The 24,877-nt window shown below is 56.0% G+C and overlaps 3 protein-coding genes across 8 annotated transcripts; 1 reads left to right on the top strand and 2 right to left on the bottom strand.

Annotated features, from left to right (window-relative positions):
• Positions 1-674: 674 nt before the first annotated feature.
• On the top strand, positions 675-8,155 carry KAT5 (lysine acetyltransferase 5; the record flags this gene model as incomplete). 4 transcript variants are annotated; one of them, XM_079928776.1, is made up of 14 exons in its annotated part: positions 675-721; positions 821-887; positions 1,213-1,281; positions 1,368-1,504; positions 1,768-1,950; positions 2,040-2,114; positions 2,224-2,298; positions 2,650-2,898; positions 2,972-3,061; positions 4,997-5,137; positions 5,218-5,311; positions 7,199-7,358; positions 7,493-7,574; positions 7,668-8,155. In XM_079928776.1, 14 exons carry the CDS (start codon positions 710-712, stop codon positions 7,800-7,802), a joined length of 1,569 nt encoding a protein of 522 aa, XP_079784902.1. In that variant the 3' UTR covers positions 7,803-8,155. The 4 variants fall into 4 exon arrangements, with proteins under 4 accessions (XP_079784902.1, XP_079784901.1, XP_079784900.1 ...); XM_079928775.1 differs by having other exon boundaries at positions 710-887; positions 1,795-1,950; XM_079928774.1 differs by having other exon boundaries at positions 710-887.
• Positions 8,156-8,192: 37 nt separating this feature from the next.
• RNASEH2C (ribonuclease H2 subunit C) lies at positions 8,193-9,596 on the bottom strand. The gene is made up of 4 exons (XM_079928778.1): positions 9,333-9,596; positions 8,947-9,143; positions 8,747-8,866; positions 8,193-8,425 (listed from the first exon to the last, which is right to left on the bottom strand). The coding sequence occupies exons 1-4, from the start codon at positions 9,502-9,504 to the stop codon at positions 8,399-8,401; spliced, it is 516 nt and encodes a 171-aa protein (XP_079784904.1). The 5' UTR covers positions 9,505-9,596; the 3' UTR covers positions 8,193-8,398.
• Positions 9,597-11,360: 1,764 nt separating this feature from the next.
• On the bottom strand, positions 11,361-24,825 carry AP5B1 (adaptor related protein complex 5 subunit beta 1). Of its 3 annotated transcripts, none has more exons than XM_079929159.1 (3): positions 24,686-24,825; positions 16,293-16,460; positions 11,361-16,188 (listed from the first exon to the last, which is right to left on the bottom strand). In XM_079929159.1, exons 2-3 carry the CDS (start codon positions 16,440-16,442, stop codon positions 13,705-13,707), a joined length of 2,634 nt encoding a protein of 877 aa, XP_079785285.1. In that variant the 5' UTR covers positions 16,443-16,460; positions 24,686-24,825; the 3' UTR covers positions 11,361-13,704. The 3 variants fall into 3 exon arrangements, with proteins under 3 accessions (XP_079785285.1, XP_079785286.1, XP_079785284.1); XM_079929160.1 differs by lacking the exon at positions 24,686-24,825 and adding an exon at positions 17,059-17,315; XM_079929158.1 differs by lacking the exon at positions 24,686-24,825 and adding an exon at positions 16,855-16,880.
• Positions 24,826-24,877: the final 52 nt, after the last annotated feature.

Below are 24,877 nucleotides of genomic sequence, written 5' to 3'. Positions count from 1 at the left end.
TTTTAAATATATTTACTGTTTGTTATCTATACCCCTCTTTTTTTCTTCCCAACCTCCAAGAATGCAAGCTCCAGGAGGAGGAGATTATTTTATTCACTGATGTATTCCAGGCTCCTAGAATAGGGCCTGGCACATGGTAGGCGATAACTAAGCACTTGTTGAATGTATAAATGAAAAATGTTGTAATTACTCTTATAATTAGCAACCTATTATACAAAACAACAAACCCATAAATCTTCCGTGACTCCCAGCCCTAAGGAATGAAGTCCACAACTTAGCGACGCGTTGAGTCCTTCAAGTCCCGGCCACTTCTCCAGACCCGCCCCCCAACTCCCGGCCGAGCACGCGCAGTTCACTCCCCGCGACGCATCGTTACGCCAGTAGGAGACGCCCCAGCTCGGCCTCCCTCAAAGCACTAACACCAGTCCCACGTGACCGGCGTCGCACCCAGTGAGCGTCACGTGACGGACTCAGTTTTCCTCCAATCGTTGTGCACGTTGTGGGGATTCCACCCAGGACCTGGCCTGAGACTTAAAACACACCATTCCCCCAGCAGCCAAACGGGCCGGCTCCGTCAGCAAGCTGGGCGGCGATGTCTCGCAAGTGTCCTCTCGTAAAGCCGCTTCGGGGAAGCCCGGGCCTACAACGTGTTCAGTCCCGGAAGTGACGTCTCCCAGAGGGGCCGGAAGTGGCAGTGGAGGGAGGGAAGATGGCGGAGGTGGTGAGTCCGGTGCCCGGGGCGGGGCGGAGGGAGCCAGGGGAGGTGGGTAGAGCCCGAGGCCCCCCAGTAGCCGACCCTGGCGCCGCGCTGTCTCCCCAGGGGGAGATAATCGAGGGCTGCCGCCTGCCCGTGCTGCGGCGGAACCAAGACAACGAAGATGAGTGGCGTGAGTGACGTCGGGGGGCGGGGCTAAGGAACCTGAGGGCGAGGGGCGGGGGAGAGTCAACCGAACCCAGGGGAGGGGGTGGGGCCTCTAGAATCCTGGAGCGGGCGGGGCGCAGATACTCAGGAGGGGCGTGGCTTTTAGCCGTTTGTGAGGGACCGGGCAGGGCTTGGAGAGGGGATGGCACTTGGTGACTAACGGGGGCTTGAGCGAGCGGTTCCAAGTGCTGGGGCTTAGGAATCGGGCCTCGTGGTGGAGTTCAGGTCGTAGGAGGGTGGAGCCTCATGGCCTGGTCTGTCTAAGGCCCTTGCCTCTGCTGTTCCCACAGCCCTGGCTGAGATACTGAGCGTGAAGGACATCAGTGGCCGGAAGCTTTTCTACGTCCATTACATTGACTGTGAGTTCTGGGCCGGGATGAGGTGGGGCCGCAGGGTTGCGGGGCAGCCTCTGGCACTCCTTCCTGAGCCATCCCCACTGCTGCAGTCAACAAACGCCTGGATGAATGGGTGACCCACGAGCGGCTGGACCTAAAGAAGATCCAGTTCCCCAAGAAAGAGGCCAAGACTCCCACCAAGAACGGACTTCCTGGGTCCCGCCCCGGCTCTCCAGAGAGAGAGGTGGTGAGTAGGTCCCCTGCTTCACCTCCTCTCTCCTGCCTCCTACTTTTCAAATCTCTTGGCCTCAGTGGCTCCTGGATGGGCTTGAGGCTGTGCCCTCCCACCCTGGCATCAGCTTGTGAAGGATGGGGGCCAAATTGCAGATGTAGTTTCCAGAGTCCAGTGGCTGTTCCTGTGTCCTTGAAAGGGCAGAGGGTGGGGTTTGATCACTCCATGCTGAGGGGGCCCTACTCCCCTTCCTGATCCCACCACCAACCCCGCCCCAGAGGAAGACCCTGGACCTATCTCTACAGCCGGCCTCCGCCCAGGCCAGCGGGAAGACCTTGCCAATCCCGGTCCAGATCACACTCCGCTTCAACCTGCCCAAGGAGCGGGAGGCCATTCCCGGCGGCGAGCCCGACCAGCCGCTCTCCTCCAGCTCCTGCCTGCAGCCCAACCACCGCTCAACGGTACCCTCAGCAATTCCAGGGACCTTGCTTTCCTCTCAGGTCCCACCTTCTCTACCTTCTGACCCACCTGTCCTGGTTTCTTTCTGCAGAAACGGAAGGTGGAGGTGGTTTCACCAGCGACCCCAGTGCCCAGCGAGACAGCCCCAGCCTCAGTTTTTCCCCAGGTGAGTCCCCCAAACCATCTCTTCTTCCCTCCCCTTCTTCTAACCTCTGGTAGCCCCTTTTGGGCTCATTTCACAGCTATGTTTTCTGTTCCTACTTTTTCATCTGCAGAATGGATCAGCCCGTAGGGCAGTGGCAGCTCAGCCAGGGCGGAAGCGAAAATCGAATTGCTTGGGCACTGATGAGGTAGGTCTGAGGAAGAGGGAAGCTGGGTGAAAAGGAGGGGACATAGGCAGGGCAGAGACTTTAGGGACTAGTTTAAAAATGAACAAGGGGTGCTGAGCAGAGATGGCGTTGGTGGGACTGGGAGTGAGGCGGAGCTGGTTCAGATCAGGCATTGGGTGATTTTTTTCTACATTCCAAATGAAAACTTTCCAAGTCTTGGTTTCTTTAACTGGAAAGTGGGGATTTTAGTACCTCCCCCAATAGGTTTGCTGTTAGGTTTGAACAAGGAAACCTGTGGAAAGGCTGTGAGCTGTAAAGTGCCCTGCTTGAATTGTCTCCTGTAACCTGGTGTCTTCCACCGGCCTTGGGCAGGACTCGCAGGACAGCTCAGATGGAATACCGTCAGCTCCTCGCATGACTGGGAGCCTGGTGTCTGACCGGAGCCACGACGACATTGTCACCCGGATGAAGAACATCGAGTGCATCGAGCTGGGCCGGCACCGCCTCAAGCCCTGGTACTTCTCTCCATACCCACAGGAGCTCACCACACTGCCCGTCCTCTACCTCTGCGAGTTCTGCCTCAAGTACGGCCGAAGCCTCAAGTGTCTGCAGCGTCACTTGGTATGAGGGGTCCCAGGAGGCCATCCTCCTAGCAACCCCCCACCCCCGCCCCTAATTCTCCTCTCTTCCTCAGACCAAGTGTGACCTGCGACATCCTCCAGGCAACGAGATTTACCGAAAGGGCACCATCTCCTTCTTTGAGATCGATGGACGTAAGAACAAGGTCAGTGGCTGAGGGGCAGCGGGGAGTCCTTGTCGCCGGGAGTCTGAGGGAGTCGAGTGAGCAGCTTCTTCCAGCTCAGGAAAACACTGCCCATTGTGGCTAACATCTGTTCACCCCATTTACTGCATTCCTGCTGTAGGGCAGGTGGTGGGAGATACTGTACAAGGTGAATTGGACAAAATCTCTGCTGAGAGCTCACAGGGGAAAACAGACATGCTAATGGCTGCATAGATCCCAGTGTGATACGTGTCATGAAACACAAAGGGTGGGTTATCAGGATCCAGAAGAGGTGGACAGCAAAGCTTCACAGAGGAGGTAACCTTTGAGCCGTGACACAGGCAGTGGGTTCTGAAGGGCAGGAATGGATGCTGACTCCAGACATACTGCGGGTTCAGTTTCAGACCACCACAATCAGGTGAACATCGAAATAAAGCAGTCACACAATATTTTTGGCTTCCCTGAGCATATCAAAGGTACATGTACGCTGTGCTGTAGTCCGTTAAGCGTGCAGTGGCATTGTGTCTAAAAAAACAATTGTAGTGGTAACATTGAGAATCACTGGTCACCATAACAAATATAATAAGGAAAGAGTTTGTAATATTATTGCAAGAATTATAAAAATGTGACACAGACATGAAATAAGCACATGCTTTTGGAAAAATGGCAGTGATAGACTCAATGCAGGGTTGCTACAAACCTTCAATTTGTAAAAAAAATGCGTTATCTGTGAAATGCAAAAAAATGTGCAGAGACCGTGTAAAAGGCGAAGATCCTTTCTTCTGGCCGGAGGGCAGACAGGATGCGGCAAGGCTGTCTTACGTGGGACAGAGCTCAGGTGGAGGGCAGACAGGATGAGGCAAGGCTGTCTTACGTGGGACAGAGCTCAGGTGGAGGGCAGACAGGATGCGGCAAGGCTGTCTTACGTGGGACAGAGCTCAGGTGGAGGGCAGACAGGATGCGGCAAGGCTGTCTTACGTGGGACAGAGCTCAGGTGGAGGGCAGACAGGAGGAGGCAAGGCTGTCTTACGTGGGACAGAGCTCAGGGGGTGGGATTGAGGTCAGCTGGGAAGTGGGGACACTACAGGTTTGGGGCTTCAAACCTGCCTTAGTCTGGCTGTGGGGAGGAAGAAGGGCATAACCTGGAGGGACTTTAAAAGTGAAATGCCTCCATTCTTGGGGCCTGGAGGGCGGGGAGGGAGAGGCAGTCACCTAGACTGCCAGGGGACAGCTCTTGCTTGGGTGCTGGGGGGACTTGAGAGGAAGATGCTGCTTTAACCACTGTTAACTGTATTAAGTGTGTGGGCTTGGGTATCCAAATGGCCGTGTCCAGCAGGTGCTTAAAAAGCCAAATCTGAAATGCAGGAAAGTTGTGAGACTAGAAGTAAAGTAGCAAGATTAATAATTTTGCTGGGGCAGCCCTTGAGGCAGTTATTTTGTCAAATTCCGGAATTCTTTACCCCTGTTGTAGAAGAGCAGATCAGTTCTCAAGAGATGTGACTGGGGGTTGCAGAGTATTGTTTTGCAGAGTGTTGTTTTTTTGACAACCAGTTTCCTAAGACTGTCACACAGAGCTTTTCTCATAATCCTTGGTCAGTCCTTCTTTGTAGGGACACATCAGTTTCTTGACTGGTAACTGGCGGAGGGCAGTGGAGGCTTCCAGGCCAGAGTTAGGTGGGGTATGGAGAGCACGAGTAGACCTGCCCAGCTCACCGGGGGGCGGTGCTTGAACACCATCACACAGCTGAAACGTGGGCTCCTGGACACTAAGAAGGGCCCGTGCGCCGGACACGCTGACCAGTGGACTAGGTCAGGCCCCAGGGAGGAAGGCTTCTCACCTGTCAGCCTGGGGGACAAAGAAGCTTCAGGCTGACCCTGGCCCAACGGCCATGCTCAAGGCTGGGTACCCAGGGTGGTGACAGACCTTTTCGTTTGCAGAGTTACTCCCAGAACCTGTGTCTTCTGGCTAAGTGTTTCCTCGACCACAAGACGCTGTACTATGACACAGACCCTTTCCTCTTCTACGTCATGACGGAGTATGACTGCAAGGGCTTCCACATCGTGGGCTACTTCTCCAAGGTGAGTGCTCTTCCAGGCTGTCCTCAGTCCTGCCCTGAGCTAGGTCCCTTCCCTCACACTCACCTGCCTCTCTTTTCCAGGAAAAGGAATCCACGGAAGACTACAACGTGGCCTGCATCCTGACCCTGCCTCCCTACCAGCGCCGGGGCTACGGCAAGCTGCTGATCGAGTTCAGTGAGTACCTGTGCTGCTGGCGGGGGGCTGGGGGCAGGTCCTGGGAGGCCCAGGCCCCATCGCTGTCTCACGCACAGATGCTGCACACAGACATGTCGGGTTGCTGTGTTCTCAGCCCTGGCTGTGCAGTCCAGTCACCAGGGGAACTGGTTAGAAATAAAGATGAGACTCTCCCAAGGTTCTCTCCGTACTGGGGTGACTGCCCTGTTCGTCTGGACTAGGTTTTCAGCCCCTCATAGTTCCTTGGCCAAGGTTCTAAGTACCACTCAACTTTTCCCAATTCTGACTTGTCTGCTCCTGCCCAGGGCACGGGCAGAAGCCGAGTGAGCCACTCCTGCTCAGCTGTCTGGTCCTATGCGGTTATACACGTTCCTGGGCAAGGACCTGTGGTTTATTTTCCTACTTGTTCTCTGAGCCTTGGGGACAGCATATGTCACGTCAAACGTGACTCACAGGGATCTGGCCTCTGCCCCTCATCAGACGTGAACTCTTCATTAGCCCCCAAGGCCCCCTCTTGCTTCCCAGCCTCTTACCGTCATTCCATTCAACTCACCACTCACTACACCCTTGGGATAACCAAGCTCTGACCCGGGAGATGAGGGAGGCTTAGCTGTCTGGTGAAGACTTGGGGGCTTGACTTGATCACCGACATGTTCTGAGAAATTTTATTGGTATAGAAACATGCCAAGATGTGGTCACATCCTCAGGAAACCTTCTGCCTGAAGAGCAGAAGGTTGCTGAAAGTCAGTCTAGCCTTGGAGCTCAGCCCTCAGTGGAGATGGGATGTGTGTGGGGCCACCAAGGAAATGTGCTCAGTTGTGCCCGGCAGGAGCAGACAGGGCACTAGAAGCACCATTCCAGGCAGCTCCAGAGGGTGGGTCGGTTGTTGACTGGGAGGGGCTGGGAGCTCCTGCAGCTGAGGAGGCAAGTGTGGCCTCCAGTTGATCTGTCAGGACTCTGCATGCACTCCCCCCAAAGTTGAGTAAGAACTCAAGTGTGCCCCTTCCCTCTTCCATGCTTCCTTCCTCCAAAGCACAAGCCTCTCTGTCCTCCCCACCGGGCTGCTTGGTGAAAGTCACAGGAAGTTGGGCAAGAGGGTCAGACTGGCTGATAAAGATGAATCAAGGGGGAAAGGAGAAAGGGCTACGATCCGACACAAGGCTCGTTATGACTGAGGATAAAGAAGGGCTTCTAGAAGTAGTGGAGACATCTCAGGGCCCTGACGGGGAAATGAATACTGTCCAAGAGATGTGAAACCGCTCAGGGTTTTGCATGGCCTGAGGGTCTCACCAGGAACTGCCTGCCAGTGCCCAGTGGTCAGCAGGGTAGAGGAGGGCACAGCAGTCAGAATGGGAGGGAGAGAGCCACTGGAGAGGTAGCTACTGCTGAGGAATGGCCTCCCTCTGACTTGGGAAGTGCTTTGGCGCCCTTCTTGCTTCCTCCCAGCCATCCAGTCAGGCCAGCCTGGTCTTAGAGCAGCTGATGCTTCTCAGGTCACAGCTGAGGAACTGCAAGCATCCTCAGGCCTGGACCAGAGGTGGGGTCTTCCCCTCTTCTCTCCTCACATATCCAGGCGCAGAGAGTCTGGTATGACTGAGGCAAGTTGGAGGCACGCACTTTCCACAAACCATTTTCGCTGCACTCCCCGCATCCCACCTGTAAGCCCTCACTGGCTTCTAGTTGATTGTAGCTACTTCTCTCAGTGCCCTCAGCACACCGGTGAACCGTACGCTCACTAGTCCTTTACAAGGAAACTGAGGCACAGAACTACCACATGGCAGGCCCAGAATGGAAGCCATGCAGTCTACCTCTGCAACCTGCATTCCTAAACGATGGTTGCATAACGCTGTGATTGCTTACCCACCCCCTCCTGCTCCATTGCTTTAGGCTATGAACTCTCCAAAGTGGAAGGGAAAACGGGGACCCCTGAGAAGCCCCTCTCGGATCTTGGCCTCCTATCCTACCGAAGCTACTGGTCCCAGACCATTCTGGAGATCTTGATGGGGCTGAAGTCAGAGAGCGGGGAGAGGCCGCAGATCACCATCAAGTGAGCCTGGCCCTGCCTGCCCGGGGGTGCATGGCATGACCTGTCTGTTCCCGGGCTTTCTCACTCTTCGGGCTACTGGGGGCCTGGGGTGGAGATGTAGGCCCCCAGGGGACCTGATCTTTGCCCTCCCACAGTGAGATCAGTGAAATTACCAGCATCAAGAAGGAGGATGTCATCTCCACTCTACAGTACCTCAACCTCATCAACTACTACAAGGTAGGGAGGCAGGCAGGGGGAGACACGTGTGTGTAGGGGTGCAGAGAGCAGGCCCCACGTGGGCTGACCTGCCTGGCCCCGTCTCCTGTCCAGGGCCAGTATATCCTCACACTGTCGGAGGACATCGTGGATGGGCACGAACGGGCTATGCTCAAGCGGCTTCTTCGGATCGACTCCAAGTGTCTGCACTTCACTCCCAAGGACTGGAGCAAGAGGGGAAAATGGTGACCAGGCACTGCCCGTGGCAGTGCCAGCAAAGCCAGCAGAACTGCGGCTGACGGCCCATCCCTCCCCCACTGGGGTCTCCAAGAGGCGCGCCAAGGGAGAGAGGGCGGAGGACAACTCCACAAGGAGAGGACAGGCCTGGTAAAGGCCTGCTGGTGCCTAGCACCAGGGCGAGCTCAGGGCTCAGGTCAACTCCAAGGTCGGCTGGCCGCAGGCCCAGGCCTGCTGTGAACCAGGGACCAGAGGGAGCCAGGCAGCTGTGTACAGTGAGATGGGGGGTGCGGGTGGCTTGTATAGAGGACTGGTGGCTGTACAAATTTCTTTTGTAAAGTAGAAGCTGGGGGTGGGGTGGGGTGGGAACTGGCTGCAGAATTCTGGCCTCTCTTGCCCCACTGCCCCCTGGCAATAAATTGTTTCTATAGATCAGAGCTGTGAAAGGTCCTTGTGGGAAAATGGGCAGTGCTGGATCCAAGGTGCTGGCGAACTTACAGGTGTTCTGTGAAGAGCTCCTTTATTGGGGTGATGGAATCAGGCTCCAAAGTGAAGAAGGGTTTACTGGGGTGAAGGGATCGGTGGCTTTCAGTTTCAAGCTCTGGTTCTCAGTCCTCGGGTACCTGTGCGTGAATCTGCAACAGGAATCACCTCTACTATTGGATTTCTGCAGTATAGTGACTGGGTGGCCCAGATCCTCAGGGGAGAGACCCAGCTGCTCAAAATCATAGCCCTTCTAGAAGGCCAGAGAAGAGTGGTGGGGAAGCCATGCTGCCCCTACCCAGTCTAATCCTCCAGTCAGACCCAGGTTCCATCTGCCCCATTGTTCTCCCCAGCCCCGAAGCCCCCAGATTCACTCAGGGACAAGATTCTGGACAACTTAGGAAACCACCTTGAAGGGGCGGGGGGGGGGTTGGATGGGGTCTGGGAGGGAGGGGGCCCATCCATGTACTCACCGCTGCAGCGAGGCTGGGCCAGGTCAGGGCCCCACGCACTTTGGCATCGGGACCGGGGATAGTCTCCAGGCCCCACAGGGTGAAGCTGCTGAAACTGGCTGTGGCTCCAATAAAGCGGTCCTGGGGAAGGGGCCCCGGCTCAGCATCGAGGCCGCCGCTCCCACCCGCGCTCCCTTGCAACCCTGTACCCCCGTGCTCACGAAGTCGCGCTCCAGCGCCTCCGGGGGCTCCACGAGTTCCCGCTCCTCTTGCTCGTCATCCTCCAAACCCTCCGAGAAGTCCTGCTTCCCCAGCAACACCTCTCCCTTCTCTTCTGTCATCACATATCCCACGAGGCCGGGCGGCACCACCACCTCCTCGCCGCGTAGACTGCGGCCCCGGAACGACACTTCCAGTCCTGGAGGAGGCAGGCGAAGGGCCCCAGTGAGGGTCTGATCCAGGCCTACCGGAGCAAGCCCGGTAGCCGCCCTCCCGCCACCTTCGGTGGACCACGATCCCCGGGAGCCCTCGCGCCGCTCCTCGCGGAGGAGAGCGCGGCGCCGGCGCGGGGGCTGCCGGGAGCCGTAGTCCAGCCGAGAGCGCTCACCGTCAGGACCCTGGCGGATGGCCGGGGTGAAGAAGAGCCCCACGGGGGCGGGCCGGTTAACCAGAACCTCGCAGGGCAGAAGGTGCAGCAAGATGGGGGCGGGATCGCGCAGCGTAACAGGGCGCAGGTGAACGCGGCGCTTGTCGACGGCTTCCCCGTCGCTGCTTTCCATTGTCCGTCGCGACCCCGTTGCTCGCAGGCTAAGGCCAAAGCTGGCGCGTAAAGCGCGCGGAGCCTGTCGGGAGGCCTGGGGCAGTCAGCGCAGAGCCTCCTGGGAAGCGTAGGCTTCTCTGACGCTCCTCTGCAATACCGCCTGTGTTCGAGCCCCAGATTTTTTTCTTGAAAATTTTTTTCCAATAGTATATTTTTATTGTAAAAAATCAACACGATCCCTAAGAGTTCACTTTTTATATATTGACTGGTAGAGAGTGTTTTGTTTTGTGTTGTGTGTGTGTTTAACTAGGGATATCAACCCTTCCTCAAATGTATTGAAGATACTTTACCCAAGTTTGTCTTACAAACTTCTGTATTGGTCATTTTTATTACAGAGAAGACTTTTATTTTTTGTAGTCAAATATATAAGCCTTTTCGTTTCATGTCTAGTTTTCGCAGTACTCTTTCCCTTTTGACTTCTTAACTCTTCTTTAATGTTTATTTGTCCTGATACCCAACTTAAATAGATTTTGGGAAGTACTCTCATAAAACGAACCCATACGTAACTGGTAATTAACATTAAAATTGCATTTAATTTATAGATTTGAGAAAGAGAAAAGCATCCTCGGACATCCAGGAGCTGGCCTTGGTGTTCTGTTGAACATGAACAATTTCACAGAACATAGACATCAGACAAGGTCACTCTGTGATGTGAAGGATCAAAACAAAAACAAGATCATTCTGTAATCATGTGAACACTGACAAAGACACAAATATTGTCCAACACACAAAAATAATGAAAATCCCTCTATCTTGGATAATATAAGTTTCTGTTGCTACTTTACCAATTGCAGCTTTAGCCTCCGTATAGTTAAGATCTGTTAACATATCCCATCACAGAAATACTCCCACTTGCTGACAGCATCCAATCCAGAGAAAAGTCCTACTTCTTTAAACCCTCCCTCATATCCCCAACACAAGCCCAAATCCTAGAAATCCTTCCTAATCCCTTCTTACTGAGATACCCCACACTGCAAAACTAATAACTACAGATGTGTGCCTGGTGGTCTTTGGCTGGAGGGTATTGACAGATTGAATAGAATTTTGCTTTCATTTTCTACCAAGCATAAGATACATAATACCATTTATTTATGTCTTTTATGTCTTATCCGTACGGTTGTGAGGTTTTCTTCTTTTATACATATTTTAAAGTTTATTCCTAGATAGCTTATATTGTTTCTATTACAAACAAGATCCTTTTTCTCTTTTTTTCCTTTTACATTCTGATTATTATTTATCTATAGCAGAGGTTGGTGAACCTCACATTTGTTCTCTGACACAAGTACTCAGCTTTGTCATTGTAGCCATAGAGGGCTTCCCTGGTGGCACAGTGGTTTAGAGTCTGCCTGCCAATGCCAGGGGACACGGGTTCGTGCCCTGGTCCGGGAAGATCCCACATGCCGCGGAGTGGCTGGGCCCGTGAGCCATGGCCGCCGAGCCTGTGTGTCCAGAGCCTGTGCTCCGCAGCAGGAGAGGCCACAACAGTGAGAGGCCCGCATACCGCAAAAAAAAAAAACAAAAACAAACAAAAAAAAACATAGACAATATGTAAATAAATAAGCATGGCTTATATATATATATAACTTTATTTGCAAAAGCACAGTGGGCTGAAAAAAAAAAGTGGACTGGATTTGGCCTGTAGGCCATAGTTTTCAGAAAATCTATTGATTCTTATTTATGGCTGTACTGGGTCTTCGTTTCTGTGCGAGGGCTTTCTATAGTTGCGATGAGCGGGGGCCACTCTTCATCGCGGTGCGCGTGCCTCTCACTATCGCGGCCTCTCTTGTTGCGGAGCACAGGCTCCAGACGCGCAGGCTCAGTAATTGTGGCTCACGGGCCCAGTTGCTCCGCGGCATGTGGGATCCTCCCAGACCAGGGCTTGAACCTGTGTCCCCTGAACTGGCAGGCAGACTCTCAACCACTGCGCCACCAGGGAAGCCCTAAAAGATTTACTTTTACTTTATGTGATTATTTACATTTCCAAAATCAAACTACAAAGTAAGATCTATTTAGAGAAACCTAGTGTCTATTCCTGTTCCTTGCAAACAGTTCTCTCCTGCCCTATGTGATCTTTTAAATATTTTAGTTCATCTTTCCATTGTTTACTCTTTTAAAGTGTTAGCATACATTTATGTATATTGAATTCAATTTCCTAATATTTTTTTGTGGAGGATTTTTGCACCTATGTTCATGAGTGATATTGATCTGTAGTTTCCTTTCTCGTGATGTCTTTATCTGGTGTTGGTATTAGGATAATGCTGGTCTCATAGAATGAATTAGGAAGTGTTCCCTCTGCTTCTATTTTCTGGAAGAGATTGTAAGGAATTGTTATTCTTTCTGAAATGTTTTTTCACAAGAAGAATTCACCAGGGAACCATCTCGGCCTGTTGCTTTTTTTTTTTTTTTTTAGGAGATTTTCACTAATTTTTGTTGTTGTTCATTTTAAGAAATTTTTTTTTCAGCTTTACTGAGGTATAACTGACAAATAAAATTGTTAAGATATTTAAAGTGTACATCATGATGATTTGATATATCTGTCACCTCACATTATCTATTATTATGTTAACAATATACAGTATTAACCATTATAACTATTAATTATTGATTCACTTCCTCGAGATAGCTCTATTCAGATTATCTATTTTCCTTTGTGTAAGTTTTGTTACTTTGTGTCGTTCAAGGAATTGGTCCATTTCATTTAAGTTATCAGATTGTGGGCATAGAATTGTTCATAATATTTATTATCCCTTTAACGTCCATGGGCTCAGTAGTGATGACCCTTCTTTTATTTCTGGTATTAATAATTTGTGCTCTCTGTTTTTTTCTTAGTTAGCCTAGCTAGAGGCTTATCAATTTTACTGATATTTTCATAGAACCAGCTTTTGGTTTCGTCGATTTTCTCTGAATTCCTCCTTTCGATTTCACTGATTTCTGCTTTAATTTTTATTTATCTTCCTCTACTTGCTGTAGGCTCATATTACTCTTCTTTCTCTAGTAACCTAAAGTAAAAGGTTAGATTATTGACTTTTATATCTTTCTTCTTTTCTCATATATTCATTTAATGCCACAAACCTCACTCCAAGTATTGCTTTCACTGAATCACACAGATTTTGACAAGTTGCATTTTCATTTGCACTTAGTTCAGGATATTTTAAAATTTCCCATGGGGCTTCTTGGACCCATGTGTTATACAGAAGTATGTTGCTTAATCTCCAAATATTTGGGAATTTTCCAGCTGTCATTCTGTCATGATTTCTACTTTAATTCCATTGTGGTCCAAAAGCAGACTCCTGTTCTTTTAAATTTGTTAAGGTGTGTTTTATGGCCCAAAATGTGGTCTGTCGCAGTGGATGTTCCATGTGCACTTGAGAACATGTATTCTTCTCTTGTTGGATACAATATTCTATAATCTTTTTTTTTTAATGAGTAACGTTCTTTATTTATTTATTGGCTGCGTTGGGTCTTTGTTGCTGCGCGGGCTTTCTCTAGTTGCGATGAGTGGGGGCTACTCTTCATTGTGGTGTGTGGGTTTCTCATCGCGGTGGCTTCTCTTATTGCAGAACGCAGGCTTCAGCAGTTGTGGCACGTGGGCTCGGTAGTTGTGGCTCACGGGCTCTAGAGGAAGGGGCCACCAGGCCACTGCAGCCTCCTCTGTTTCTGCCCATTGGTCCCTCGTCCTATCTAGCCTGAGCTCCCTGTGCAGAGACCCTGCAAACCTCTGGAGTTGAAAAGCACTGGCTCACAGGTCAGGAGGCCCAAGTCCAGCTTCACTCTCATTCCTAAATTGCTGGGTGGCTTTGAGCAAGGCTTTTCCCTCTCTGGGAGGCAAAGATGTGGATATTTTTTCTCCTGCCTCTTGGGCAGGGATTCTAGAGAATCCTAGTATATCCGGGCAGGAAGGAACTTTCATGCCCTGCAGTCTGCGGGTTCCTAGCTTGGAAGCTTTCCTGGAGCCTCTGACCCTCATCCCACTGTGCCTTCCCCCAACCAGGGCCCAAAAGAAAACAAACCAGTGAGGATTCTTAGCAAATATAGGGGGCTTTTTGTTTTGTTTTTACAGAAAGGAGCTACGGGGCTGTATCCTGGCTCTCAGCAGCACTTCTTGGGCAAGAGCCTGCAAAGGCCGCAGTCCTGCTCCTACCTGTGCCAGCCCTGGGGCTCAGCCAGCCGCTGACAGCCCCCGGAGGTAGTCCCCCACCAGAGGCAGCACGGCCCAGTCATCAGTCCGCAGGGCCACAGGCACTCCGTCTGCCTGGGCTGCTTCCAGCCGCAGCAGCAACCGCGAGTCTGGGGGCAGACGGATGGCTATAAGGTAGCTGGTCGGGGGTTGGGCCACCACCACAAAGGGCTCCAGGTGGCGGGACACCAAGGCCTCCAGCCCATGTGGCCCTAGAGGGCACCACAAGCGACTCTCGGTGCCCTTTGGCAGGCAGGAGTCCCAGAGCTCCTCGAAGAAGCCCAGCTTGGCCCCCTCGGGGGGCTGGGGGAAAGGCAGAAAGAGGTCAGCGAAGTTCACAAGCAGGGGTGGCAGGTGAGCATGGCAGGTGAGGCCGCTGGGTGTGGTGTACAGGGCGCGCACAGCCAGCCTCGCGGGAGCCGGGCGTCGGGGCTGCAGAGGCAGCAGCAGAGGGCGGGTGGGGCGGCCGGGGCACAGGCACGGCACGTGCACAGCCCCCAAGGGTGCATAGAGCTGTCTTTCCACACGGAAGCGCAGTTCCAGCGAATACACCTGCTCCAGCACCTCCACCTGGAGCTGCAGCACTGGGACCGGGCCCTTGGCTCTGTGGGGACCCATGCTTAGCCGAATCGGGGCCGGGGCCTCCTGCACCATCAGCGCTGCAGCAAAGCCCTGGTTCTCGGCCACCAGTGAAGAGGCCAGTGCAGGTGCGGCAAGGGAGGGGCCCAGGGCCACCCCCAGCTTGGGCTCTTCCAGGTGGGCCAGGAGGATGTAGTAGAGGCGCGCGTGGTCCCGCCCATCAGGGTCCTCCAGCTGCCTGGCCAGGGCCTGCAGCAAGTCCGCCAGGCCTCCTCCAACACCTGCCCGCAGCAGGGCCCGGCAGACCTGTAGGAGGGCCTGCTGGAGGCCCCAGTCCGTGCAGCGAGCAGCTGCAGCCTGCAGGAAGCCAAGGGTGGCACTCTGGGCATCCCCATCTGCCACCCTTGCCAGCATCTGCAGGTGCCAACGAAGGGCCTCATCCCTGCCTGGCCTGGACACCACCTCCTGCCGCAAGACCACCTTTAAGGGTTCCCCCAGCTCAGGGCCCACCCGATCCAAGAGATCCACGAAATGGGGAGCCAGTGCAGGCCGGGCTCGGTACAGCTGGGCCAGTCCGTGGGTCAAGGGTGTCAGCACCACAGGTTGCCCGGCCAGGCAGCGAGCAACGAGGTAGGAGGCCTGGAAGCAGAGAGTGGCTAAGGCCCGGGGGCCACCATCCAGGGCTGCCCTCTGCCGCAGGCCAGCCAGTAGCTCCTCCAGGTACTGCCGGGGGCTCTGATCCTGGCCCTTTTCCTCCTTTTCTTCGTCTTCCACACAGAGGAGGCACAGCAGATGCAGGCGGGCCAGCAGGGCCATCGGGTCATGCAGGAGACTGGGCAGGAGGCCACGGCATAGCTGGAACCCCAGCAATAGCGGGGCAGCCTCCTCGCCTGCGGGGCCCAGCGGCCAGTTCTCAGGGAAGTTCAAGAGGCAGTGCAGGTAGAAGAGATGGGCGGGCAGGGGCAGGGCCGGGTGCTGGGCAGCCAAGGTGAGCCGGCGAAGCAGCAAGGCCTCATCCTGGGCTGTGAACAGTGCCTCACCGAAGGCCGCCTTCAGAGCCAGGACGGCGTGCAGCAGCGTCAGCTGTGCTGTGCCCAGCAGCCGTACCAGCTGTGGCTTGAAGAGCACTGGTGGCTGTCCCCGAAGACCCCGCAGGGCCCAGCCCAGCAGCCACAGAAGCTGGGCCTGGGCCACAGGAGTGAGCAGGTAGGAGATGTCCAGAAGCTGGGCCACGGCAGCCCGCAGCTCCCGGGCCTCCTCAGGACTGAGCTCCAGCATGGCAAGGCAACACTCCCCCTCCTCAGCTGCTGGCCAACTGGGTGCCTGGGGCTGAAGGTGGGCATCACCCTCCTCAGCTAGCATCCAGTTCCAGGGACCACCCTCGGTGGGACAGCCCCCAGCCACGAGCAGGCCCTGCAGGCCAGCCCTGGCCCTGGCCTGTATCACCAAGGCGTTTCGTAGGGCAAGTGCCAGCAGCAGGCTGAGTGGCTGTACAGCGGCCTCCTGCCCCAGCAGGCCCCGAAGCAGCCCCAGACAGCCCCCCAGCAGCCCAGGCTTGCAGCTCTCCAGCTCCCGCAGGCACTCCCACGCTGTGGCCTGCAGGGGCCGCTGTTCCGAGGCAGGACCGAAGCTTCTCCCCAAATCGCGGCCCGAGGCCAAGCCCAGCAGCAGGGGCAAGAGCCGGCGGGAGGCTCTTGAGGTGGGGCCCAACGCACCTCCTGCCGCCAAGGCTGTGGTGGCCGCCAGCAGAAGGGGCCGCCGCAGAGCCGAGGGCCGCGGGGGTAGAAGGACCAGGGTATCCAACAAGGAGGTGGCGGCTACTTCGGCCGCAGGAGCGTCCGGCCACAGCTGCGCTGGGTACTCCAAGCTCAGAGCCAGCAAGGAAACCTGGGGATAGGGGATTCTGGGTGGGAATCACGAAGCTGAGGTTCACGTCACGGCAGGCTGAAGGGACCACGTGGGCCAGGACACAGGTCACGCGCAGGGCCTACCTTAGTTGGCTCGCTCAGCTTCTCACTCCTCAGGTCGCTCAGCAGGTGACGACCCAGATCCTCACCCTCAGGACCTGCCATGAAGGCGGACGGGCTGGCCCGGAAGGTGCCCAGGCGCTGGGCCCAGGTTTCCCGGCTCGTGGGTCCCATGGTCAGGCACGCAAGTCCCTGCAGAAGAGCGAGGGAGGATCAGACGTGCGGCCTGGAGACGCGCGGGGCCCCAGGGCCGCCAGAGGGCGCGCGAGCCCCTGCGCCAACCCCGAAGGGGCCACTGTCACCCCAGGGCCGCCTAGCAGATCCCAACCGCCCTCGGCCACGCGCAGAGGCCAGCGGGGACCTCGCAGCCGGGTCCCGAGATGAAACCCAGAGGTTTCGGGGGTGACGCTAGGGCGGGCCGCCAGGGTCCCCGGGGTGAGGAGGGCTGGCTAGCAGGGGCGGGGGTGCCGGGCAGGCAGCTAGCGCAGGGGTGCGTGCCGAGAGCTCATTAGGCCGCCTGCCTGCAGCCGGTACCGAAGCCACAGCACCGCCCCGGCGCCCGCGGTAACGGGTTGACCGCTCTCACCCTGCCTGACCCAGCGGCCGCTGGCGATCTGGCCGGCCGGCTACTTCCGGGCTGGCGGCGCTGGGCGGGGTGGGGCGGGGCGCGCGGCGCGTGGGCGGCCGAACTGAGGCTGGTCCCTCTCGGGGGCGGGGCCGTAACGGGGCCACCGCCTCCCCCGCCCTCCGGGCCGCCGCCCCCCCGCCCTCCCTGCTGGCAGGTGAAGACCTGTTGGTTTCGCTGGGGCTAACTGTCCCGCTGTGCGCAGGCCCCCCTTTCCCGGAACCGCCGCAGGCCCAGGCGTTGGCGGTGGAGTTGGGTGGGCCTGGGCTCCCGGATGCCAGGGTCCCCACTGCGTGCGGACTGCAATCTCAGGGCGCTCCGGCGGACAGCGGCCCGGGCCCCGCCCGCGCCTGCCAGACTGCTGAGGATGGCAACCAGCGCGCCCCGCGCCGGCGCCCGGGCGCGGCGCACCCTGCGCCAGCCGCCCGCGGCCCCTGGGGGTGACGCGGATTGGAGTCCTTGGGGCTCCCCTTGTGGCCGCTGGGGGGTGTACAAGGTGCGGTCCCCGGGCGCCCTCAGGAACTGCGCGCCGTGGGCCCGCTAAACCGGTCGGGCGGGCGCCGCAGGGCTTGGCTTCGCTTCCCCGACGCCGGCCCCGGTTCCCCACCCGCTCGGCTTGGGGGCGCTGAGCCGGCGCCGGGGTCGGGGCAGGCGGAAGCTGCTGACCTTTGGCGGAGGCCGCGCCGACGGTCGGCTAGGGTCGCGGCAGCCAGGCCAGGGTAAAGCTGGCGGGGCCAAGTCCCAAGCTGCGATGAAACCGGAAAACAACGGGATGCAGACGTGAGGACTGGCAGGGTCTGTCCGGTCACGGGGCTCACAACACGCTTAGCACGGACCGGGAAACTGAGGCCTTGCCGCCGCAGGAGATCTGGGGTCTGCAGTGCCCGAGCCCAGCACTCTTGACTTCCAGAGGGATGGAGCAGGGCTGTTTGGGGGCACTCAGAGGGCTGGGCCTGGGGCTCAGCTAGCAGCCCCTCCTGGGTCTAGGGTCCAGGCTGCAGACGCCCCACTGATCGCAGATTTCCAGGGTACAGAACCGCGGGCGTCCAGACCCCACACCCACAGCCCGCCGATCTGAGTAACGCCTCTGGCTCTCATTAGCCCGCTCTCAAGATGAAACAGGCCTGAGCCCCCATGCCATCGCTGCCAACTAGTTTCTCACCTTTCCCCGGGCTTGGCAGGCCCCTCCCCACCCCCTCCTGCTGCCCTCCAAATGGGAGGTGGTAGGGAGTGGTGAGGTAGAGAGACCTGGAAAAGAGGCTGTGTGCCCAGGGTGCCAAGGGGATGGAGACAGGGATCCACCCCAAGGGACAAGTCCAGCTGGAAAACCCAGTCCCAGCTCCTCTGGGCCCTGGCTCAACAGTTGACTCACAGGCGGCAATCCCAAACTACTTCCCTCTAGGTGCCTCAGTTTCCCCACCTATAAAATGGGAGTGATGACTTCGGCCGGAAAGGCTGTGGAGTGGGGCTGCCTGGCTAATTAAATCTAGGATGAAAGAGGCCAGGATGACAGCAGCCCTGGGAGGGAAGGCAGCTTGGAGGTAACAGGAGCCTGTCTGGTTTCCCTGTCTGAGGCCCAGAGGGTGCTGATAACCGCACATCCCCAGCCCTTATCACTTACAGGGACGGAGGAATGATTATTAAACCCCTTTTACAGTTGAGGAGACAGGCTTCAAAGGGTCAGAAACTACAATGCTGGCTCCGGCCCCTGTTCAGCCTCTGACAGCCGCCAGCCTTTCTGAGCCTTTGCTCCTTGGGGCCCAGGGTCTGGAGGGAGGGAACCCACGTGTAGTTCTCGATGCTGTGGTGGGAGCATCCACATGGATTCACTGAGGCTTACAGCACCCTGAGGTACCTGAGGATGGGCACCATTCACAGAGAAGGAAAGGGAGGCCCAGCGGGGTGCAGTCACTTGCTCACAGTCACAGAGCTCCTAAAAGGTGGAGCCTGGGCTTCAGGCCACAACCCGTTGCTATCCCTGACTTGGCCCTCCACTCACACAGCTGCCCTCAGCCTTCACCTGCCTGCCCAGATGTCTGCTCCCCTGTGGGAGGGTGGTGCTGGTACTGTCCCTGGCACAGGCCAGGCATAACATTGAACTCAGACCACCAGCACTGAATCTGCAGTCAGCAAGCCCACCCGCAAGAGTGACCTCCCAGCCGAGAGGGCCCAGGTGTGGGCTGCAGCAAGTGGCTGAGCAGGGAACTCCCCACTCAATGCCCACAACTCATTTCTTCTCTTTCTGCTGAGTTTCCATCCTCCCCAGGGCATCCCAGTTCTGTGGAGACACTAGGCACACTGAAAAAAGGGAAAGTCAGTTTCCTGAGTCTCAGTTTTCTCATCTGTAAAATGGGAGATACCCATCCTCACAGCACTAGGCACTGGGGATACAGAGATGCTTTAAAAAGAACACATCAATATGCAAATCCATAGAGAGCAGAATAGTGGGTTCCAGGAGCCGGGGGTTGGGAGGAATGGAGAGTGACTGCTAATGGGTACGGTCTTTCTTTTGGGGTGATGAAAATGTTATGGAAGACAGGGGTGGTGGTTGCACAGCTCTGTGAAGATACTAAAAACCACTGAATTGGGAATTCCCTGGCAGTCCAGTGGTTAGGTCTCCATGTTTTCACTGCTGAGGGTGCAGGTTCAATCCCTGGTCAGGGAACTAAGGTCCCACAAGCTGCACAGCACAGCCCAAAACAAAAAAACCCAAAACCAAAACAAAACAGAACACTGAACTGTACACTTTAAAAGGGTGAGTTTTATGGTATGTGAACTATATCTAAATAAAGCTACTAAAAATGATGTTAAAAGAGGTCCCTTATGTACAGAACTTACACTGGGGAAGAAAGGAACAAACAAGACAAATCAAAATTTCATGGAATAAGAGATTCTGCAGGGACTTCCCTGGTGGCGCAGTGGATAAGACTCTGCGTTCCCAATTCAAGGGGTCCATGTTCGATCCCTGGTTGGGGAACTAGATCCCACATGCATGCCACAACGAAGAGTTTGCATGCCACAACTAAGGAGCCCGCGTGCCACAACTAAGGAGCAGACGAGCCACAACTAAGGAGCCCTGGAGCAGCAACTCAGGAGCCAGCCTGCTGCAACTAAGACCCAGTGCAACCAAATAAATAATAAATAAATAAATATTTTTTTAAAAGAGAGATGCTGCAAAAAAGAATAAGAAAATACGGTAATGGGACAGAAGTGACTGGGGGGACAACGATTTAGCTAGGGCAGTCAGAGAGGACTCTTGGAAGAGGGCACATCTGGCTGAAACCTGAGTAACGAGAGAGCCAGTCATCAAGTGGGGAAAAGCCTTCCGGGCAGAGGGAGCAGCAGAGGAGAGGCGTGAGCTGGGAACAGGATTTGGCCAGTTCAGTGGACGGAGGGCCAGCAGTGTGGCGGGCACACACACAATCAGTGAGACGGAAGAAGCACGGGGTCAGGCCAGCTGGGGCCAGAGCACGCTGGGCCCCAAGGACTTTATTCAGTTGCGAAGGATCAGGGTGGTAAACGTGGAGACAGAGGTGTGGGAAGATTCCAGATGCTTTGGGAGCTGACAGGACAGAACTCAGCAAGAGATGGAGGTGTCAGTGTCACCCACAGCACGTCACAGTTTGTCAGGGGCTTTGCAGCCTCCACGGGGCTACTGTCAAACAGAGCTGGAAAGGCCACTATTTGAGCCAAGCAGAGGCCTCGGTGGCCAGGGGCACTGTCGGCCTGCTTTAAGGCTGAGTCCATTTTCAAGGGCTGCTAGCCTTCTGGGCAAAAGTGAATCAACAGCATCTCTTGACAGCTCTGAGGAGCAGAGCTGGAACTCAGAGCCCCCCGTACAGACGGGGCTTAGCCCAAGTCCCTGGAGACTAAGAGTCTGGGGCAGCCTGACTCTAGGTCCAGTGCTCTGTTCTGCTTGTCCTCTCAGCACAGCTCCCAAAAGCCTTTCTGCCCCGAGCCGCCATGCTTCTAAGCCCCTGCCCCACCCAACCTCATCCCGGCTCTCCCCAGAAGCCTTCTCTGAGAACAGGTAGGAGTTGTTCCAAAACCTCTCCATCCGACTCCTGCCCTAGCTCTCCCTGGGCTACTTGGGATGGGAGCCGAGCTCTAAAGGCGGCTGCCAGCCACCAGCCTTCGGGGGACATGGGCCTTGCCTGCCTGCTAGGGTTCTGCTTCCTTCACACCCCTGTCCACTGTACCAGCGGCACGGCTACTATGTCACCTGGAATGAGCACTCATGGCTCTGCCTGCAGCTGGCCCAGGCCACCATCCCCTCCTTCTTGGACTATGACGGTAGCCTCCTCACTGGTCTCCCTACTGCCACCCTCAGCACCCCTCCTCTGGCGACACACTCCTCTCCCCATAGCAGATCCAAGGCTTCCCACCACACTGAGCCTCACATGACATGACCGACCTGCCTCTCCAGGGTCAGTTCCTACACCTTCCCATCCCCTCATGATCCAGCCCCCTCGCCTTTCGGTTCATCACACACACACACACACAGGCGCTGCTCACTCCTGCTCTGGGGCCTTGGGGCCGCCTGATGCATTTACGGATCAGCCTCTTCCCTGCCCTGCACAGCTGGCCCCTACCTCTCGTTCAGATCTCAGCGCCCCTCTCACCACCCCATCACTAGTTAAATGTCCTGCAACACACTAATCATTTCCTTATTCTTTGTTTGCCTTGCATCACAGGATACCCAGTGCTAGCACAGAGTAGGTGTTCAATGAATATTTGTTGACTGAATTAAGGAGGGAGAGAACGATATCGAACTGGCACTGCGTGAACAGAGCAGAAGGTGCCTGCCCTCATGGACCTCACAGTTCAGCTCAGTGTTCACCCAAGTTCACACACATTGTCTGGTTCATGAACCACAGGCCACACACCGGCAGCCCACGGGTCCAATCTGTCACACGAATGTATTTTATTTGACTCATTCCATGTTTTAAAAAAAGCTAAGTCAACATTTAAAAACTGGTAGATTTCGGAGAATTCCCTGGTGGTCCAGTGGTTAGGACTCTGCGCTTTCACTGCTGAGGGCCCGGGTTTGATGCCTGGTCAGGGAACTAAGATCCTGCAAGCTGTGCAGTGTGGCCAATAAATAAATAAATTAATTAATTAAAAATTGGTAGATTTCACACATAAATCTGGATTTCTGGTTTCCAAATGGACAAAAGTGGCAACGTTGGGTTTCTGTGCTTGGATGACATGCTTGTCACTGGCCCTTTAGATAGTCGCATTCTCCATGCCCCAGCCCCCATCTCTGAGAGTTAGTTGCCCTTTATCACACTGGACTTGCAGTATAGCTTTCCTCATAAGAAAGAAATTTGCTTCGTATTTATGTCTCTAGCAAATTTGGAGCATAAAAGGCTGAATGGGTCACATGAGTCAAGAAACATAGGATATTCATTCATTCAGCAAATATTTACTGACAACCCACTATGTGCCAGGCACAGCTGTAGATGCTGGAGATATAGCAGTGGGCAGCGTGGACGAATATCCCTCCCTCCTGGGGCCTCGATCTGTACACTGTGTAACTTTCTTTCCACAAGTGGAGACATTTGAGTTGTTCCCCCCGATGAGAAAGACTGCCTGTGTCCAGCATCATCTACGAAACTTCATCAGAGTTTCCACGAAGCCCCTACTGTGTCCCAGCCCCTGACAGGGTCTGGTACAAGCAAAGTGCTCAATAAATATTTGTTGGGTGAATGAACTAAATTCACCTCTCTCCAAGGCAGTGTTAGTCAAACTTATTTGCCCAGGATATATTCAAAAGACAAGCAAGGGACTTCCCTGGTGGCGCAGTGGTTGAGAGTCCGCCTGCCGATGCAGGGGACACGGGTTCGTGCCCCGGTCCGGGAAGATCCCACATGCTGCGGAGCGGCTGGGCCCGTGAGCCATGGCTGCTGAGCCTGCGCGTCCGGAGCCTGTGCTCCGCAACGGGAGAGGCCACAACAGTGAGAGGCCCGCGTACCGCAAAAAAAAAAAAAAAGACAAGCAAGTAGCAGGTGCTCGCTTAATGTCAACTGAACAGAAGGGTCCAGGGTAAGAGTGGAGGGTTGACAACGGAAGCAGAGCCTGGGAAAGGAAGAGGAAGGGGGCAAACATTAGTGCCCCTGCCAGAGCTCACACCATCCTCACCGTGGACCCAAGAGGTAGATGATGGGATTCTCAGGTGACAGACGAGGATACAGCCTGGAAAGGAAAGCCCCTTGGCCAGACTCACAGGTTCCAGGAAGGAGCAGAGAAGGAGGCCCATCTGCCCCCAAAGTCCACACCTTCCCCACCCACCCAGGGAGTGCTCTACGGAAGTCCAGTGGGGGCATGTAAAGGGCCTCTGGAAGCCTCCCCCTTGAAAAACTACCTTCTTCCACTAGACGCCTGAAAGTCCACCATGAGCAGGCTGCTCCCTTCTGACTCCTGACTTTTGAACTGTGTGAATTCACTTATCAGATTCATTTCCTCCTAATCTGTCCCAGCAAACATTTAATATGTGAGAAAGGTGTATGTGTGGTAGGGACTCCACGGGGGAAGGGGGCGAGCTAAAAAGAGGAAGGGGTCCCATGCCAGCCCTACTAGTTCAGCCGGCAAGAGAAGCCCAGTGGCTGAAGAGGCACAGTCACTGTGCCTCATGGAGGCCAGCAAGTGCTCCGCAGCTTCTGAGGAGGATGGGGCCTCCGTCCAGGAGGCGGGTCCTGGGCCTGGGCAGAGCGTGATGAATGGCTGGAGTGAGGGGTCCCAGGCTGCGCCTCGGCCAGGGCTGGGCTCTGGGGCCACGACATGAGCTCCCTGACTGCCGTGGCTGCGGCCAGGCAAAGTAAGTTGGTCCTCTGCCCTCGGCTCACCTCCAGTCTTGCTGCACCTGAACTCCGGCCATTTGGGACAAAGATGAGGGCTCGCGGGGGGCGCGGGGGGCGGCGGTGTAAGCCCCAGTGACTAGGCGCTGGGGTCTTTCGGGGTCACGGTGGACTCGGAGCGGTTTAAACGCCCTTTCCTCTACGAAACCTTCCACACTTGCCCGGCCAGAAGGCGGGCTCTCCGCTTTTGTATTACGGCCCGGAGAGGCCCGGCCTGCCCGCCCACCGGCCTGCGCGTTCCTGCGGCCCCGCGTGCCTTTCCGAACGGTGCCGGCGACCAACAAATACCTCCCTCTGGGCTGAACCACGAATTGCTCAGCCAGGCGTTTGGGACCCGGGGCCGCCTGGGCCCGGGCCCGGTTCAACAAGTGTGGGCCGGGCCGCCCAGTCCCGCCCGACGGCTTCACGCCTCCCCAGGCGCCCGGGGCGCGCCGGGCCGGGCCCAGTCTGGCGAGTTCCACTTCATCGCCCTTAGAGCGTGCGAGCGCCGAATAACATTGCCCCTTCCCCTCCCTCCCCTCCTCTGCTCCCTTCGAAACTCCGAAACTCCGGTTGGCGAACGCTAGCACTCCAGCTGGGAGGTCCCCGGCGGGCAGCGGCTGGGCCGGCTGGGCAGCCGTGTGCTGGGGGCCCTGCGCCCGCCCCCTCCCGGCAACCCCGCCCAGCCCGCGAGGCCACCTCACCGGCAGCGGAATAGAAACCGGTTCGACAGGTAACAAATAGGTGGGTTGTCACCGTTATTTCCCAACGCATGCGCCGTCGCTCCCCGGGCCACTCCAAGCTAATTAGCTCAGATCAGCTCCCCCCCCCTCCCCGCCCCAGCCACCAACACACGCCGCTGCGAGCCAATAAAGCGTGAACCCGTCCGTCCTGCTCGCACTTTAAGACTTCCCGAGCGGACGCGAGGGACGCCAGTCGCGCCGGGAGGAGCATACCTGCCGCTTCCCCCGCCGCCCGGTGCATCTGGCTGAAGGGGACCTCGTTCAGACGGAGGACGGCGACAGCTCCGCGGAGTTGAAACGGGCGCGCGCCGTCCCGGGCACGGCCTCCCGGCGCAACGCGGGACGCTTTGGCGACTTCTTCTCCGACCTGCTCCCCCACCCCCCCCACCCCCGTCCGCCTCCAGC

Source organism: Stenella coeruleoalba (assembly GCF_951394435.1).
Source record: "Stenella coeruleoalba genome assembly, chromosome: 8".
NCBI lineage: Eukaryota > Metazoa > Chordata > Mammalia > Artiodactyla > Delphinidae > Stenella > Stenella coeruleoalba.
The sequence above is the reverse complement of the archived record's forward strand: the minus strand, read 5'-3'. Positions and strand labels throughout refer to the sequence as shown.